The sequence below is a fragment of the Lucilia cuprina genome, chromosome 4 (assembly GCF_022045245.1).
Source record: "Lucilia cuprina isolate Lc7/37 chromosome 4, ASM2204524v1, whole genome shotgun sequence".
NCBI lineage: Eukaryota > Metazoa > Arthropoda > Insecta > Diptera > Calliphoridae > Lucilia > Lucilia cuprina.
The window spans coordinates 86,560,842-86,578,846 of record NC_060952.1 but is presented as its reverse complement, the minus strand read 5'-3'; the positions used below and the strand labels follow the sequence as shown (position 1 = coordinate 86,578,846).

At 27.6% G+C, this 18,005-nt stretch overlaps 1 protein-coding gene across 1 annotated transcript in view; it reads left to right on the top strand.

Annotated features, from left to right (window-relative positions):
- Positions 1 to 8,826, top strand: part of LOC111688294 (protein couch potato-like) — a gene marked incomplete at its 5' end in the record, with an annotated part of 28,265 nt that extends 19,439 nt beyond the window's left edge. Inside the window, one exon of the mRNA XM_046950753.1 lies at positions 8,022 to 8,826. Within this exon, the coding sequence (XP_046806709.1) occupies positions 8,022 to 8,036 (15 nt within the window). The remainder of the gene's footprint in view (positions 1 to 8,021) is intronic.
- Positions 8,827 to 18,005: the final 9,179 nt, after the last annotated feature.

Here is an 18,005-nt window from a genome sequence, read left to right as displayed (position 1 = left end):
CAACTTTGTATGTATAAGATTTATTTCTTTTCCAAAAAAAAAAAAAAAACACTAATACCAATATATATTTTTTTGTTTTCCTGTTTAAAATTCTAATCTTAAAGACATACAAGAGTATGCGTCTTCATGTCATAACTGTCATAAGAATGACATAAATATAAACATTTTTCGTGTTTCAGTTTAGGTTCAAATAATATTCTTTAAAACATTTGACATTTAGCGTACGTTTTTTGGGTAAAACAATCTATAATGTTTATGGCAACTACGAATATGTGAGAGTTTTTTATTAGATAAATCATTGCAGGATAAGGTACAAATTTTTGTTGTCACAAAAAAAAAACTATTGATTATGTAATAGAAAATAAAATGTGACAATAAAAATTGATTTGTTTTGAAGTTAAGAGGGTAATTTTGGAAGAGAAAGAATAAGTTAAAAAGAGGTTTCGTTTTGTTCGCTAGTTCGCTTCTTACTCAATTATAACACTTTTTAGTTGTGGTTTTATCAAAGAAAAACCATTTTCTTTCTATTCGCGTTAAAAACATTTGCTTTCCAGCAGTTCGAGGAAATGTCAATGCATCCGAAAAAGACAGTGATTTCTACTAACGTCTAACAACTTGGTTGGCTCTAATTCATCTTTCGTGATGGATGTACTCATTGCAAACCTGGGTAAAGATAATCATCACATTAGTGTCCCCTTTGTAAGAGAGTTAGTGAACAATTTGAAAAAAGAAACTTAAGCTTTTTGCTTTCTCTTCGTTTTCTATCGGCTGACAATTGACTTCCTCGAGGGACAAATGAATGTCGAGTACTTTACGTGAGTACCTGGCATGATGCCCTATCCCACGGTGGTCTTTTTCATCCACTGGGTAGACTTGAACAAACAATCGCCCCTGAATCATTCAATGAAGAACTTTGTACATGGATTTGACCGGTCCAGTGATTTATAATCACTTTTTTATATAAGCACTTTGATGAAGTACTGAAGCTATCAAATTTCTGACCATTGTTGCCCCGTTGCTTAACTTCCGAGATGTAAATGCATCATTTCCATTTACAACCACACAGCTGGGATTGCGTCTATTGATTCGGCAACAGCACCTAGAAAGGTATTTGGTAGTCCGAAATAATCCCAACAAATGGATCAGGATCCCTCTTTTATAAACCGATAATGTGACAATGTTAATAATTTCAATAATTGCCACGACAAATAGTCGCGTAGCATTTATCAATATATACTGTTCAGATGGCAACTGCACCGAAGAACTCCACCGAAGCGAAGAAGGCATACTAAATCAGTACTAATATCCAATATATGGAGACTTTCTCAATCCATAGCATTAGTTCCATTCTCATGATCATAAAGATTAATCTATGGGATTTGCCTGTCATCATTGAATACTAACCGGAATTGTCAGCATATACCGGTGTACCATAACGCGAACGGCGTCCCAAAATCAGATATCCAGTATATGCCGCTTTGTACACAGACCTGTTCGAAGAGAGAATTATCCAACCTTAAGCCAACATTCTCTCCTCACGAATTTGGGTTTAAACCACAGTCACTACGTGGATCCCAAAGGAACCTCAACCAACTGACCAGCCAGGACATAGTCCTGCGAGCATCTGGCCACCCGTAGTACCAGATTATACGGTGCTCCGGTTTATAGATCCGGCCAGACTGAGGTATTGGAAACACCTCTTTTTTCCCGGGATTGCAATGACACCAAGGCAGAGGCTTCACCAAGGTTCCTCGTGGGACAAACCACAGTCACTACGTGAATCCCAACGGTACCTCAACCAACTGACCAGCTAGGACATAGTCCTGCGGGCAACTGGCCACCCGTAGTACCAGATTATATGGGGCTCCGGTTTGACCTTATTCAGTATATGCATGGAATAAGCCAGGCAGTAGACTGTACCAATTTATAGTTCCGGCCAGACTGAGGTATTGGAAACAACTCTTTTTCCCCGGGATTGCAATAACACCAAGGCAGAGGCTTCACCAAGGTTCCTCGTGGGACAAACCACAGCCACTACGTGGATCCCAAAGGAACCTCAACCAACTTTCCAGACAGGGCATAGTCCTGCGGGCAACTGGCCACCCGTAGTACCAGATTATACGGTGCTCCGGTTTGACCTTTTTTCAAGCTATGCAAGGACTAAGCCAGACAGTAGACTGTACTAAAACCTATTTATAATCACTTTATTTTCAACAATAAATAAAAATATTCCGGAATAATGCTAAAAACCAATCAAATGCTTTATTTAAAAATAATAATAATAATCCACATTTTTAACATAATCACTGGTGTAGGGTATCAAAAGATCGGCAATGCCCGATTATAAATTCATACTTGTTTTTTAAGGCTATTGTTAAAAAAAAAGCTTTATTACAATTTTATAATTTAATTATAAAAAGGATTATACTAATTAGTCGCAGCTTTAATTAATATTATCAACATGAAATTATGGGTTTTGTTGTTATTATATAAATTATAAAGTATTTTGTTTGTAATAAAATTTGAAAACATAATACCTTTAAATGTTCATTAATATCCCATAAAAAATATATCTGTATGTCACAAAAAAAAACTTATGGCAACAAATTTAACCTTTTAAGAACACCTAGGGGTAAGAGAACTTAAATAAAAAACTGCATACATTTAACAAAAAAAAATTGCAAAATTAATTACAGCAACACTTTTTTTATAAAAAAAAACAATAAATATTTAAATATTTACATTTATATGTACATATGTAAAAAAATTACAAAAAATCAATCCCCCTTCTACCACTACAAAATCTATAACTACACGCACTTTGGCAAAATAATCATTGTTTTGAAAAACATCTACTTAAAAATCCTTTTTAGATCATCAATACTTAAAAAAAAAACTACTAGGAAAACATTTTAAAATTTTTCTTACACAAAGAAAATTATACATATTTTCATCTCAAACAGAAATAATAAATAAATATGTATGTGTAAAAGTATTTCCTGTTTGTTGTTTTACACACACAGATGGAAAGAGCGGTAGTTGAGTGTAAAATTTTATTACAAACTATTTATTAACATAAATATGCATAGATTTTTGTGCTTGTATGTGAAAGAAAGAAAGAAAGAAAGAAAGAGAGAGAGTGATAAGTGTATGTAGGTTTAATCCTTTTGTTTGTCTGGAGAGCAAAACTACAAATGTAAAGTTTATTTCCGCTTTTTCTGCTACAATACTGTGAAAGCTGCGTTGCGTTAAAATTGCAGGTAAATGCAGAGCAAAAAACTAAGAAATATCTTAAATAAAATCATAATTCTATATACTGCAACGTTAAGAATAAATATTGAAGTTTTTAACGGATTTATATTTTAATGATTTTTTGAAAAGTAGGTTTTATTTCAAGTGGAAACAAAAATTTAATATCAAATCAGTTCTATTTCAGTTCTAGTTCAGTTCTATTTCAGTTCTAGTTCAGTTCTAGTTCAGTTCTAGTTCAGTTCTAGTTCAGTTCTAGTTCAGTTCTAGTTCAGTTCTAGTTCAGTTCTAGTTCAGTTCTAGTTCAGTTCTAGTTCAGTTCTAGTTCAGTTCTAGTTCAGTTCTAGTTCAGTTCTAGTTCAGTTCTAGTTCAGTTCTAGTTCAGTTCTAGTTCAGTTCTAGTTCAATTGTAGTTTAGTTATTGTTCAGTTCCAGTTCGGATCTGGTTTAGTTCAGTTCTTTATTAGCTATGATATATAATTTTCCCAAATTTATTTTGCCTTCCTAAACTTTACTTTTCAAACAATATTAGTTTAAAGCTAAAAAATATTATAAATATTACAACTAATAAAAATTGCCATTGATTAGGGATCCTTGCCACAAAATTCTAAACAACATTTTTTTTCTATATATTTTGTTACTATTATAAAAGACAAACTTTTATTTATACTTTTAGCTGTATATGACACTATAAAAAACTAATAAAAACAACATAAAACTATTGCTAAATTATTAAAAGTAACAAACTAATTTTGTGTCTAAGAAAAAAATTGTTTAAACATTTTTGCCAAAACAAGAAACTAACATGCCACATGCTGTAAGTAACAGCTTGACATAAACAATATTTGTTTTTTTTTTTTCTAGTTCAGTTCTAGTTCAGTTCTAGTTCAGTTCTAGTTCAGTTCTAGTTCAGTTCTAGTTCAGTTCTAGTTCAGTTCTAGTTCAGTTCTAGTTCAGTTCTAGTTCAGTTCTAGTTCAGTTCTAGTTCAGTTCTAGTTCAGTTCTAGTTCAGTTCTAGTTCAGTTCTAGTTCAGTTCTAGTTCAGTTCTAGTTCAGTTCTAGTTCAGTTCTAGTTCAGTTCTAGTTCAGTTCTAGTTCAGTTCTAGTTCAGTTCTAGTTCAGTTCTAGTTCAGTTCTAGTTCAGTTCTAGTTCAGTTCTAGTTCAGTTCTAGTTCAGTTCTAGTTCAGTTCTAGTTCAGTTCTAGTTCAATTGTCAGTTTAGTTATTGTTCAGTTCCAGTTCGGATCTGGTTTAGTTCAGTTCATTTTAGCTATGATATATAATTTTCCCAAATTTATTTTGCCTTCCTAAACTTTACTTTTCAAACAATATTAGTTTAAAGCTAAAAAATATTATAAATATTACAACTAATAAAAATTGCCATTGATTAGGGATCCTTGCCACAAAATTCTAAACAACATTTTTTTTCTATATATTTTGTTACTATTATAAAAGACAAACTTTTATTTATACTTTTAGCTGTATATGACACTATAAAAAACTAATAAAAACAACATAAAACTATTGCTAAATTATTAAAAGTAACAAACTAATTTTGTGTCTAAGAAAAAAATTGTTTAAACATTTTTGCCAAAACAAGAAACTAACATGCCACATGCTGTAAGTAACAGCTTGACATAAACAATATTTGTTTTTTTTTTTTTTTTTTTTTTTTTTTGTTCTAGTTTGTTGCATTAACTAAGATAAGTTACAGTTTTTAGTTTTTGATATCACTACAAAAGTGCAACAACTTTAACGAGGTATGTTCTTTCTAAAATTTTAGTGGTTGGGGTATAAAAATAGAGAAACTTTTTAACACTTTTAAATATTAAACACTTAGATACTGACACTTATTTGAAAAGCACTTAGTGTGGACAACTATTATTTGCCACTTTCCTGCTGCATTTATCTTTTAAAATCAATATGAAGGGAAGGCAGGAAATGTTTAAATAAACGTTAATGGAGGGTTAAGTTAAAGAAAAGGTTAAAAGTTTAATTGTGCTTGACAACTTCAACAGTTAAAGGCAACTTTAAACAATTGTTTAGTTTACTTTTATTGTTAACACTTTGTGGCAAACGTTGACAATAAAAATTTCTAAATTTATTCTAAGAAATAAGTTCTCATTTGTAACATCTGTCTTGTTATATATATACATATATATTTATTTTTTCTTTATTTAAAAGACAAGTGCTGTTGTTTCTCATGGTCATGTGGGCAAACATTTTCTTTTTTATTAGCTTTTCTTCATGTGCATATTTTATGCATTGTTAAGAAAACATTATAAAATGACACATGGAAATGGACATTAAAGTGTTATTAGGATTTTTGCTCTTCTTTATTTCTATAAAAAGAAACGTTTTCATGCTCTCACATGCATACATTTGTTTTATGAAAACTATAAAGCTAAGAGCACTAGAAAGAAACGTAATGGAAATAATTTTTGTGGTAAAAGAAACATACAAATATATTATTTTCATTTCTCACACAGACTATGACAGCCAATGTAAGGATTCCTTCTGGGCTATTTTTGTAATGAGTGACACTTAGGCTGAGTATTTGTATTAACAAAAATATTTATTTAGTACAGCTAATGTTCCGTTAAAGTTCTGTTCTAGTTTAGTTCTAGTTCAGTTCTTTTTTCAGTTCTAGTTCAATTCTAGTTCAGTTCTAGTTCAGTTCTAGTTCAGTTCTAGTTCAGTTCTAGTAAAGTTCTAGTTCAGTTCTAGTTCAGTTCTAGTTCAGTTCTAGTTCAGTTCTAGTTCAGTTCTAGTTCAGTTCTAGTTCAGTTCTAGTTCAGTTCTAGTTCAGTTTTAGTTCAGTTCTAGTTCAGTTCTAGTTCAGTTCTAGTTCAGTTCTAGTTTAGTTCTAGTTCAGTTCTAGTGTAGTTCCAGTTCAGTTCTAGTAGTAGTTCAGTTGTAGTCCAGTTGTAGTTCAGTTGTAATTCAGTTGTAGTTCAGTTGTAGTTCAGTTGTAGTTCAGTTATAGTTCAGTTGTAGTTCAGTTGTAGTTCAGTTGTAGTTCAGTTGTAGTTCAGTTGTAATTCAGTTGTAGTTCAGTTCTAGTTCAGTTCTAGTTCAGTTCTAGTTCAGTTCTAGTTCAGTTCTAGTTCAGTTCTAGTTCAGTTTTAGTTCAGTTCAGTTGTCTAGTTTAGTTCTAATTCTAGCTATTTTCTAGAGCAGTTTTAGTTCAGATCTAGTTCAGTGCCAGTTCAATTCTACAAAACTTTAGTGCAAAACTACAATTGTACTGAACTTTCCATCCTTGCTGCAAACAAGAAAGGAAATGAACACAAACAAAATGAACAATGAACCATGTTTATGTTCTTCCTTTACTTCTTTTTTTATTAGTATTTTAGTAGAAACCTCAAAAACCCGTTCATTATAACCAAAGAAAAGAGAATAAGAGGAGTGTAAATGAAAAACAAACAAATAAAGGGGGGAGGAAAAAAACAAGAAAACAAAGTTTTATAAAGCAATACATATACAATAAAAGAGAGCGTGTGTATGCCAGTTTATTTGTATGTGTAAATGGAAATACAAACTGTTGTTTTCTTGTTCCTGTTGTTTATTGTTGGTAAACATAATTTTCTTTTCCGCCTATTTACGCCTCAATAAAGGGGACCGTGTCTAACAAACAAAGTTTTGCGAGCGTTTCTTTTTGGACTAGCCTATTTCCAGACAATTTTTGTAGTAAGCATTATAGGTAAACAAAAACAACCACCTTTACAACCAACAATGCCATCAGTGCTACTGTTACCAGTTCAAACATTAACAATTTCACAACTTCCCCCTCTCTTTTTTGAATTCTTTAAACATGTTAAGGTTGTTGTTTAAAAAAGGCTTTTCGTAGCTTGATCTTTTATTATAAAATAATAAAGACCTCAATAACAAACAACGGTTTTTACTGTTTCATTTATTTAAGTATATTTTTCAAGTGAACTACAAACTGTTTTAATATAAAAAACCATACCTAGTAATTTAAGGCTAAAAATTTTGTTAAGTAACCAAAAACAAAATTTAACTTATTTTAAAGAATTGAAAATTATAAAATAAAAAATATTAAAACTCTTAAATGGAGGTAAATATTTTTATACATTTTAAAGACTTAAGAAATTAAATGTTAAATACTTAACATTATAACATACCGACAAACGAAATAAAATTGGATATTCTGCATGACTTTTTGAACATTTTGTAATTGATAATTTTTTTTTTAGATTTTCTTTTAAAAGTGAACTTTTTACTAATTTCTAGTTCTGTTTGGGCTCAATTCTAGTTCAGTTTTAGTTCAGTTCTAATGCAGTTCTAGTTCAGTTCTAATGCAGTTCTAATACAGTTCTAGTTCAGTTCTAGTTCAGTTTTAGTTCAGTTCCAGTTCAGTTCTAGTTCAGTTCTAGTTCAGTTCTAGTTCAGTTCTAGTTCAGTTCTAGTTCAGTTCTAGTTCAGTTCTAGTTCAGTTCTAGTTCAGTTCTAGTTCAGTTCTAGTTCAGTTCTAGTTCAGTTCTAGTTCAGTTCTAGTTCAGTTCTAGTTCAGTTCTAGTTCAGCTCTAGTTCAGTTCTAGTTCAGTTCTAGTTCAGTTTTAGTTTAGTTCTAGTTTAGTTCTAGTTCAGTTCTAGTTCAGTTCTAGTTTAGTTCTAGTTCAGTTCTAGTTCAGTTCTAGTTCAGTTCTAGTTCAGCTTATGATCACTGTAACATATTAAGACAATTTGAATATTATTCATTAATTGTTTGAAATATTTAATTATTAATTTTTAATTTCTTATCTTTTCAGGTATGTTTACAGTAATTGTTTTTTCAAAATTTTAATATAAAGTCTAGACAAGTAAGTAGCAAAGTAAATAAATCAATTAAGAAATTTATTATGAAAATGAACATGAAACTAGGTTAAAGTTACAATATTTATGCGGTGAATAAATGCAGCAAAAATATTCGTTATTGTTCTATTTAAAAAAAATGATTAATAATTATTATAGCATGTTATAGAATTACTTTATTTTCAAATAACAATAGACATCCGACAATTTAATATTTATAGAAAATAATAATGAAATAAAAAACACGCACTTTTAATAAAAGTTATTGTTTTAAAATGGCATAGGTTAAAAAGTTTAGTAAATTAAGTTGAAAGTAGTCAGGGTCATTTATCTGAAATTCGTGTTACAGGAATAATGGTGAAGAAAATGTGGATTTATAAAAATTTCTATCAATTAGGGAACAGGTATTTGGAAGGATTAAACACATCTATCGCATTTGAGCACTTTTTTGAAGAGTTACTACGTAGTTCAAGTTTTAGATAACTTAACTTTAAGCTAATCTAGTTAATTATTTACATTAATTTTTTTTAATTCCCACTGAAACCTAAAAATTTCCTAATAAAAAAAAAAACTTCACTCACCCATTCAACATTAAATGCGCGTCATTTTAAATCGATTTTTCGTGTTACTTTAATGAATGAAATTTAACTACTTTACTGTCGTGTCGTCATATACTTTAATTTGAATTTTAGCCAAACAATTATTATACACAGGGTGTGTTTAGCACTAAACAACAAAAAACAAAAAAAAAAAAAAAAAAACAACTCATTATTTATTGAATTAACTATTTTTTTTTTTCGCTGTTTTGTTCAAATGTCTCTCTTTCTAATAATAACTTTGAAACAACCTTCATGCTTGGTGTCACGATATAATTGACACATTGTTTTCGTTTCATTTTAATTTTTTGTATTTTGAAAAATAATTTTTTATATTTTTGTTAAAATGCATACAATTCACAATAATGGAGAGAAATATATAAATACGATTGTCTGAAGATAAATATCAATTGTTAATGTATGTAATTTTGAAACAAAAAAAAAATTCACATAAAATAAACTAAATTATTTTTTAATTAGTTTGTTGGACTATTTATTCAAAATGTTTGAAATATATTAGACAAATTGTTGTCTATTCGTTACGTTTCACTGATTTTTATAGATGATATTAGTTGTTTTTATCAAAAACAAAATTTATGACTTTTATGAGCCATTAGTTCTTTGAAATGTTTTTAAATTTCGTTTTGATATTTTACGTTGTAAAAAGGATCAGGTTCAAACATTATTTTAGGCTGATATGGGACCTATTATGTGCTCCTTTTAATGAAGAATTTTGATGGCAAACCTTATACATCGATGTATGAAAGGAATTACTTATCGTCCAATGTTTTGAACTTTTGTTTCCTGTACGTATGTCCATACATTTTTTCATATTAGGGATGTAATATTTCAAGTGAAACCCAAGATAATTAGATCAATTTCTTTGAAAATCTGGCAACGCCATAGAAAGTTTCTATAGTTTCACTATAATCTACACATGGTGCTCAAAATTACTAATTCATTCTGAGAGAGCTCTCCTAATAGGAGTCTGCCAATATTGCATCGAAAAGTTTTGCATACAACTCGTCTCGAGCTTCATTCCCTTTATTAATTGTAATCTAGTCAACCAATCGATTTGATATATTCTGTGATAGCCTAGGTCTTTGATTAAACCTAATCAAACCAATCCACCGCATTAGAACAGACCTCTGCATTTAATCAAGTTTTATGGTTAGAGAGACGTTAAAATACTTCAGTTTCCAGACATTTAACATAAAATCTCAGATTCAATTTGTGTTTTAGTTTAGAGCCAACTATATAATAAAAGATACTCACAAGGATTTGCTTAACTTTTTCATACTGCCACAAAGTATGCTATACATTTAAGGCAGTTACAAATTTATAAGAACACAAATTCCGGGAATATTCTCGAATAATTTTAATTAATTATGATTATGTTCAGAAAACCTTCCTAAGATGTTTTAAGCACTCATGATGTTTAAAATTTTGGCACTTTTAAGTAATAAGAAAAAAATTCCGGGAATATTCTCGAACAGTTTTAAGAAATGATCAATTTAAACAGCTAAACCGATTTAATCATCTTAACTGTTAAAAGAATAGATCAAAATTGCCTTTGGATTAAAAGTGCCTTAAAGTATGCTACAAATGTAAGAACATTTATGGAATTGGTAATTAAATGCCGGGAATATTCTCGAACAACAAAAATTTGATGTTTTAATCTTGCTCTAGATGTTAGGAAAACATATCTGAAAAATGCTACTGTGTTATCAATGCTTTATGGTTTTTGGTTTTTAATCTCCCGATCTGGGAATTCAGAATATTGACAAGTTCTTGAGTATTGACGAGAATTACACATTTGTGATCTTTGAAGATTATTAAGTTATTAAGAAATATTTGTGGAATATTCATGAACAGTTTCTGTATGCTAATCAAAAGAATTTGTGAATATTTCGCTTTCAATATCCCGATTTGGGAACTTCTGGAAATTTAAAAGCATTCTAGCGTATTTCTGGATATTGAAAAGAATTTCACATTTGAAATCTTTTAAGATTATTAAGACCATTTTCTGGAATATTCACGAACAGTGTCTGGATGTTTTTGCAAAAAATGTATGAGTATTCGCGAAAAATATAAGAGATAGTATTAGTGTTGAAATATGTAACATGTATTTAAACATTTAAATACAAGAAGAAATTCCGTGAATATTTTCGAGTAACTTTTTAATCATGCTCTTTAAGAAAAGGTTTGCAGAGTAAAAATATCAAAATATTCCAAAAATATTTCCGAATAACTTTAATCTTCCTATGTGGGAACTACAAAAATTTAAGAAAACATAAACATTCGTAACATTATTATTTTGATCTACTAACCAGCGAACACCTGCAGATTAAGAGAATTCTCGAATAATCACGAAAGATATCGCTCATTTTGTGGAATATTCACGAACAGTGACTGGATGTTATTGCAAAGAATTTATGAGTGTTCGCGAAAAATATAAGAGATAGTATTAGTGTTAAAATTCCGTAAATATTCCCGAGTAACTTTCTAATCATGCTCTTTAAGTTAGAAAAGGTTTGCAGAGTAAAAATATCAGAAAATTCCGAAATTATTCCAGAAAAACTTTAATTTTCTTAACTGGGAACTACAGAAAGTTAAGAAAACATATCAGAGTATTCTGGAATATTCACGAATATTCTTTTTTTTGTAATATTAAAGTGATAACGGAACAACTGCAAGTTAAGAGAATTCTCTCAAGATAATTCTCTAATAATCGCGAAAAATATCGCTAATTTATGAAAGAATATTTATTTTCTATTTTAAACATATTTTTATAATTTGTTGAAAAAATATATATTTCAAAACCCTTTAGACAATATTACCATCTCCTTCCTACACTTTTATATATAATTCTCTAATCATATGTTTAATGATGACTTTTATGATATGATGCCTAAAATGTTGAGCATATAAGTAAATATGAATTATATTTATGAGTGTTCAACTAAACAAAATACTTAAAATGATGACTATACTCTATACAATTTACAACACCCACAAATAACATACATACATAGATACATGTTAGTTACAACAAAGTCATTTTATATATAGTTTCTGAAATGTTTAAAATACTTTATGTGGGGTTTTCTTGTGTGTAATAATTTAGTTGTGTTTAATGCTGTTGTTTCTTAATAAGAAGTCATGTTTGTAGATTTTAAACTATTGAAAGTACTTGTAAACATTGTGTACTTGTACTCAAATATTAGTATGAACTAAGGCAGCAAGTACAACAATATTCAACGATGATGATGATGATGTTGATGATGACGTACTACCGCTGGCAATGAGTGTGAATAAAAAAAAACATTCTATGATTATAATGTTCTAAACAGCTTAATGTTTAGAACATAGGAATATATTTAGAAAACCCTATAAACATTTTTTTGTGATAATTTACAAAGTTTGTTAACTTTAATATCTGAAGCCTATTTAAAGGGGTTTAAACAGCAAAAGTTTCCAAATCAAACCAAATTTCATTAAATTAAGGTTTATTTTAAAAATCCAATCAAAAAGGTCACAATTTCTTGAAATTTTAAAAAGTAAAGCATACTTTAAGGAGTTTGTTTACTTTCTTATTTGAAGCCTACTTTAAGGGACTTTAACAGCTAGAGTATTTAGAGCTTTTACATAAAATCAAGCCAGGTTTTTACAATACTTAGGAGTCTTCTAAACACCCAATCCGTTAAGGGCACATCTTAATGAACTTTCTAAAAAATTTTAAAAGTTAAGTATACATTATAGAGTTTATTAATCCATTAAGATCACATTTTGAAAAAAATTCCTTTAAAATTTAAAAAGTAAAGTATAGTTTAAAGAGTTTATTAACTTTTTTATTTGCAGCATACTTTAAGGAACTTAAACTGTTAGAATCAAACCAAGTTTTTACACTTTTAAGAGTAAACCCTTAATAAATTGCTACAAAAAAACTCTCTCTTTTTAAAAGGCTGCTTAAAAACAGCAGCATACTTTTTAGATAAATTTAAATAAAATAATTCTATAACAAATGTTAATTTGTTACAAAATGGGTTACATGACACATTCGTTCCTTTAAAAACAAAACACTTATAGTTGTAATCCGTAAAAATCACATCTTGATAAATTTCCTTAAAAAATTTAAAAAGTAAAGTATACTTTAAAGAGTTTTTTTTTTAATTTCTTATCTGCAGCATACTTTAAGGAACTTAAACAGCTAGATTCAAGCCACGTTTTCATAGCAATGACGTTTATTTTAAAATTCTAAACGATGAAGATCGCTTCTTACTACATTTCCTTAAAATTTGCTAAAAAGTAAAGGATACTTTTAAGAGTAAGCCCTAAATAAATTGCCACAAAAAACTCTCTCTTTTTAAAAGGCTGCTTAAAAACTGCAGCATACTTTTGAAATAAATTTAAATAAATGTTAATTTGCTACAAAATGTTTACTGGGTTCTATGACACATTCATTCCTTTACAAACAAAACACTTATAGTTGTTAGTAATTACTTTAATTAGCGGAAGAAAATTGCATATTTCACCACACTATTTTACTTCATCTACGCCAATGACTTGGTGTTGTATATGATTACATATGTATAAGTGTGTGGAATATATACACACTTACATACAAACAGAATAACATAAGTAGTGTATGTAAAGCTTAAATGTTAAGACTTGTTATTTGTTGCGGTTAAATACATACACACATACATGCATATACTACATATAAGTACATATGCATGTAATAAATTATAAAGTCAAGCAGTTAAATACATACATACGAACATACTCATACATACTTAAACATACACACTCATGTAAATGCAAACAAACACATGTACTTGCAACCAACTACATGTAGAAGTACTAGTTGTTTTAAATGAAATACAATGTAATTTAAACACACCAACGGCAGTGGCAACCACACACACACAAACACACCAATGCAAACTTTAAAGTGTAAGTGCATGCAACATTACAACAAGTACATGTATATATACATACATATGTATAAGTAGTACATCAAGTGTTAGTATGCAACATCACACTTACAACTACTACTACAGCTTCTAACAAATTTCAAAGCAAATTGAGCGCGAGTGTGTATGAATGTTGAGATATCTTAAAGACTGCTTGTTTTTAGTAAAACGTATAAATTTCCGCTGTATTTAATTGTTTATAACAAAAAAAAAAAATTCGAAATTTTTCAAAATTATTAAATGGAATTTTTTATTTACAATTTCATTGACTAAATTGTTTATAGTGATAAATTAATTTAAAAATATATTTTATACAACTATATAAAACAAATGAAATTTTCCACTTGTTAGAAATAAATAACTTATTATTGTGTTAACACTTATAATTAGTTAATTTTAAAGTATTAGTTTGAATACAACGTTTGTAACAAAATGTTTGAAAAAACACAAATTTTACTTTAGGGTAACTTAGTAATCAGGATAGAAGGAAATATTAGACAGTTAAAATGTCCAAAAATCATGAAAAATATTTTTTGTAAAAAACTTGCAAAAGCCTTTTTGTTTCCAAAAATAAAAATATTTTTTTTTGTTAAAATGACTTCAAAAAGGTTTTTTTGTTACAAGGCTTGTTTAAAACAATGTTTATTTCAAGCGAATTTTTTTTAAAAAAGTTTAAAATAAATAAATTCTTCAAAAAGGCATAAAAGGCTTTTTGTTTCAAAGCTTGAAATAGTATTGTTGTTAAAAAGCTTAACAACATAACATTTAAAAAAAAAAAAATTCTTAAAAAGCTTTTTTTATTAAAAAGCTATAAATATGTTTTAATATTAAAAAAAAACATAATACAAAAAAGATTGTCGACTATTGAATAGTTAAGAAATAATCAGGCTTTTTAGTTAAAAGCTTAATAGATTGATTTTTGTCAAGCTTTTCTGATTTTTGTCAAAAGTTTTTCTTACTATAAAGACTTTTTTGTTCAATATCTTTAAAATAACTTTTTTGTTCAAAAACTCAAAGCGTTTTATTTTTTTACAAATTTCTTAGACATAAAAATCCTATGAAGGTGTTTTTTAAATGAGCTTAAAAATAGCTTTTTTTATTAAAAAGCTATAAATAAGTTTTTATATTTAAAACACTATTGAATAGTTATGAAATAATTTGGCTATTTTGTTAAAAAGCTTAATAGCTTAATTTTTGTAAAAAAGCTTGATATATCTTTTTTGGTTGTTTCTTATCAAAAGCTTTTTACGTTAAAGATTTTATGGATGAACAGCTTTCAATAGATATTTTATTCGAAAAGTCGAAATTATTTTTTTTTTTTTAATTCTTGGACATAAAATTCAATTTTTTTTGTAAAGAAGCTTAAAAAAAAGCATAAAAAGCTTTGTAAAAAACTATAAAGCTTTTTTGAAAAATAGCTTTATTGAAAGCTTGAAATAGCATTTTTGCAGAAGAGCTCAAAAGAGTTTTTTCAGAAAAGTTCCAAATAGCTTTTTTTGTAGAAAAGCTTTAAATAGTTTTTTTGTGAAAAAGCTTGAAATAACTTTTTTGCAAAAAGGTTAAAATAGCTTTATTAAAAGCTTAAATTAGATATTCGGCAAAAAAGCTCAAAATAGTTTTTTTTGCAGAAAATCTCAAAATAGCTTTTTTGTAGAAAAGCTTTAAATAGATTTTTTTTAGAAAAGCTTCAAATAACTATTTTGCAAAAATATTTGAAATAGCTTATTTTTTTGAGAAAGATTTTTTGCAGACAAGCATGAAAAAGCTTTTTTTCTGCAGAAAAGCTTGAAATAGCTCATTTATAGAAAAGCTTGAACATTTTTACTTGCTGCACTGCCTTAAAAATATTGAGTTTCTACAAGTTTTGAAAAAAAGCTTTTAAATATTAAAATATTTTCTTAAGACAATATTTAAAATTAAGGTCAAATTTGGTCAAATAATAGAAAAAATAAAAATTAAAAAAAAAATACAGTTTAATTTTTATAAAAGCTTTTCTGTTAATTTTGATATTAAACAAAATTTCTGCCCAAATAACTTAAAATAACTTTGTTTCCCAAATTAACATTTATTATTATTATTATTTGTCTTATCTAACATGATTTAAAATTATTATAAACAAAACAAAAAAAGTATTTTCTTGATTTATTTAACTGCACAGTAATTATTCTAAAATTAATGTATAATATAAATACAATTACTTTTATTTTCAACTCATGTCAAGGTTTCTTATATCCGCAATTAAAAATAAAATATATAAACACTGGCATGAGTTTATATATTTTAATAAACTTGAACTAATTTTAAGAGAAAACGAGAAAACAACAACAACTTCAAGAAGTACACAAAATAAAAAAAAAAAGAAATAAATACAGCTTATTAAACACATATTTTTTTAAATAAATAAAAACAAACTTCCACAATAATTTAAAAAAAACGACAACATAGAATAATTTATGATAAATTGTGCGTGGTTTACTTCAAACCAAACAAAAAAAAAAAAACAAATTTGACGTTTGCAAATGAAGAAAACGAGTGAGTGAGTAAATGAATGAGTGGCAGGCATGTGGTTTAACGTCGTCATCATTGAGCCAATCAACATTTTACATCATCATTTGTAGCAAGCATATTACATATTAAAATAGCAGCCTGTGCTGTGGCAGCAGCAATGACAGTTGTTCAACTGGCAGTGGCATTATTTTAGTTGTTTGTTTTATCTTTTTTAATATTTAATCATAAATACATAATAAAGTTTAGAGCACATTGTAGAGTAAACTACATACATATACTTGCATTTTCTTTATACTAAACGCACTTGTTTTAAGACCTACAAAACTTAATTGATAAACAGAAAGAAATAACAAAAACCAAATACAACTGAATACTGTATTATAAAAGACAACAAGCTAGTTTTTAAAATTGTTTGAAAATTACTACGCTGCACGACATTCAAATTGAAATGAAACGCAAATTCTATGCAGTATTATTAGGAGGAGGGAAAAGCTTTTAGGCCAGCAAAAGAAAATCAACAGAAAATTAAGAAAAATCATTAATTTTTAAATCGAAAGCTTTGGAGTAGAAAAGTGTAAAATTGTTTGTCTACATAGAAAACTTTATTTACAAAAGTTTAACATTTGTTTATAAAACTTTTGTTTTTTAAGCTTTTCTTTAAAAAGCAGAATTTGCTTTTAAAGAGCTTTTGTATTAAAAAGCATATAAGTAAACTTTTGTTTTTGTTAAAATGCTTGTAAAAAAACCATTAAAAAGCTTTTTTGTTAAAAAGTCTGAAGAATCTTTTGTTTGATTTTTGTTTTGTTTATAGAAAACTTTAAGAAAATGATTAAAAGCTGACTTTTTTTAACAATACATAGCTATAAAAACTTATTTATTTTAAATAAGCTTTTGCATTTAAAGAGCTTTTGTGTCAAACAGCATATAAGTTAAATTAGTTTTTTTGTAAAAAAGCCTGTTCAAAAGATTAAAATATCTCATAAAAGCAATTTTTTTAAAAAAGCTTTAAAAACTAATTAAAAAGCTTTTGTATTAAAAAGCATATAAGTAAACTTTCATTTTTGTTAAAAAGCTTGTAAAGCTATTTTGTTAAAAATCTGAAAAATACTTTTTGTTTAATTGAAACATTTTGTTGAAAACTAAAAAGCTTTTATATTAAAAAGCATATAAGTATACTTTCTTTTTTTGTTAAAAAGCTTGCAAAAAGATTGAACAAGCTTTAAAAACAATTAAAACCCTATTTTTTTAAAAAATCTAAAAAATATTTTTTTGTTTCATCAAACTTTTTTTTAAAACTCCAAAAAGGAGCTTTTGTTTAACACGTTAAAAGACATGTTTGTTAAATAGATTAAAAGCTTTTTTTATAATTGCTATAATAACTTCTTTATATTAATGAGGCATTTGCATTTAAAGAGCTTTTGCATCAAAAATCATATCATCAAAATTTCTTTATTGTTAAAAGACTTGTTCAAAAGATTTAAAACCCTTATAAAAGAAATTTTGTTGAAAAGCTTTAAAAACTATTTCCTTAAAAAAGTGTTTTTGTTACAAAGCCGGTTAACTCTTTTTTTTTTTTTTTTTTGAACAACCCCAAAGAGAGTTCTTTTTTTGTCAAATAGATTTAAACTAATTTTTGTTAGTAATATTGCTTAAAATACATTTTTATGAAAAAGCTTAAAAAAGCTTTAATACAAAAACTGATGAAGAAGAAGTTATAAGTTCATTTTAAAAGACTCAACAAAGCTTTAGACATATATAGTTTAAAATCTTTTTAATACAAAAAATGTTTATGCATAAAACATAAACATATTAAAAGTAATTCAAAAACCATTCAAAACAAAACCACAAAATTGTAAAATAG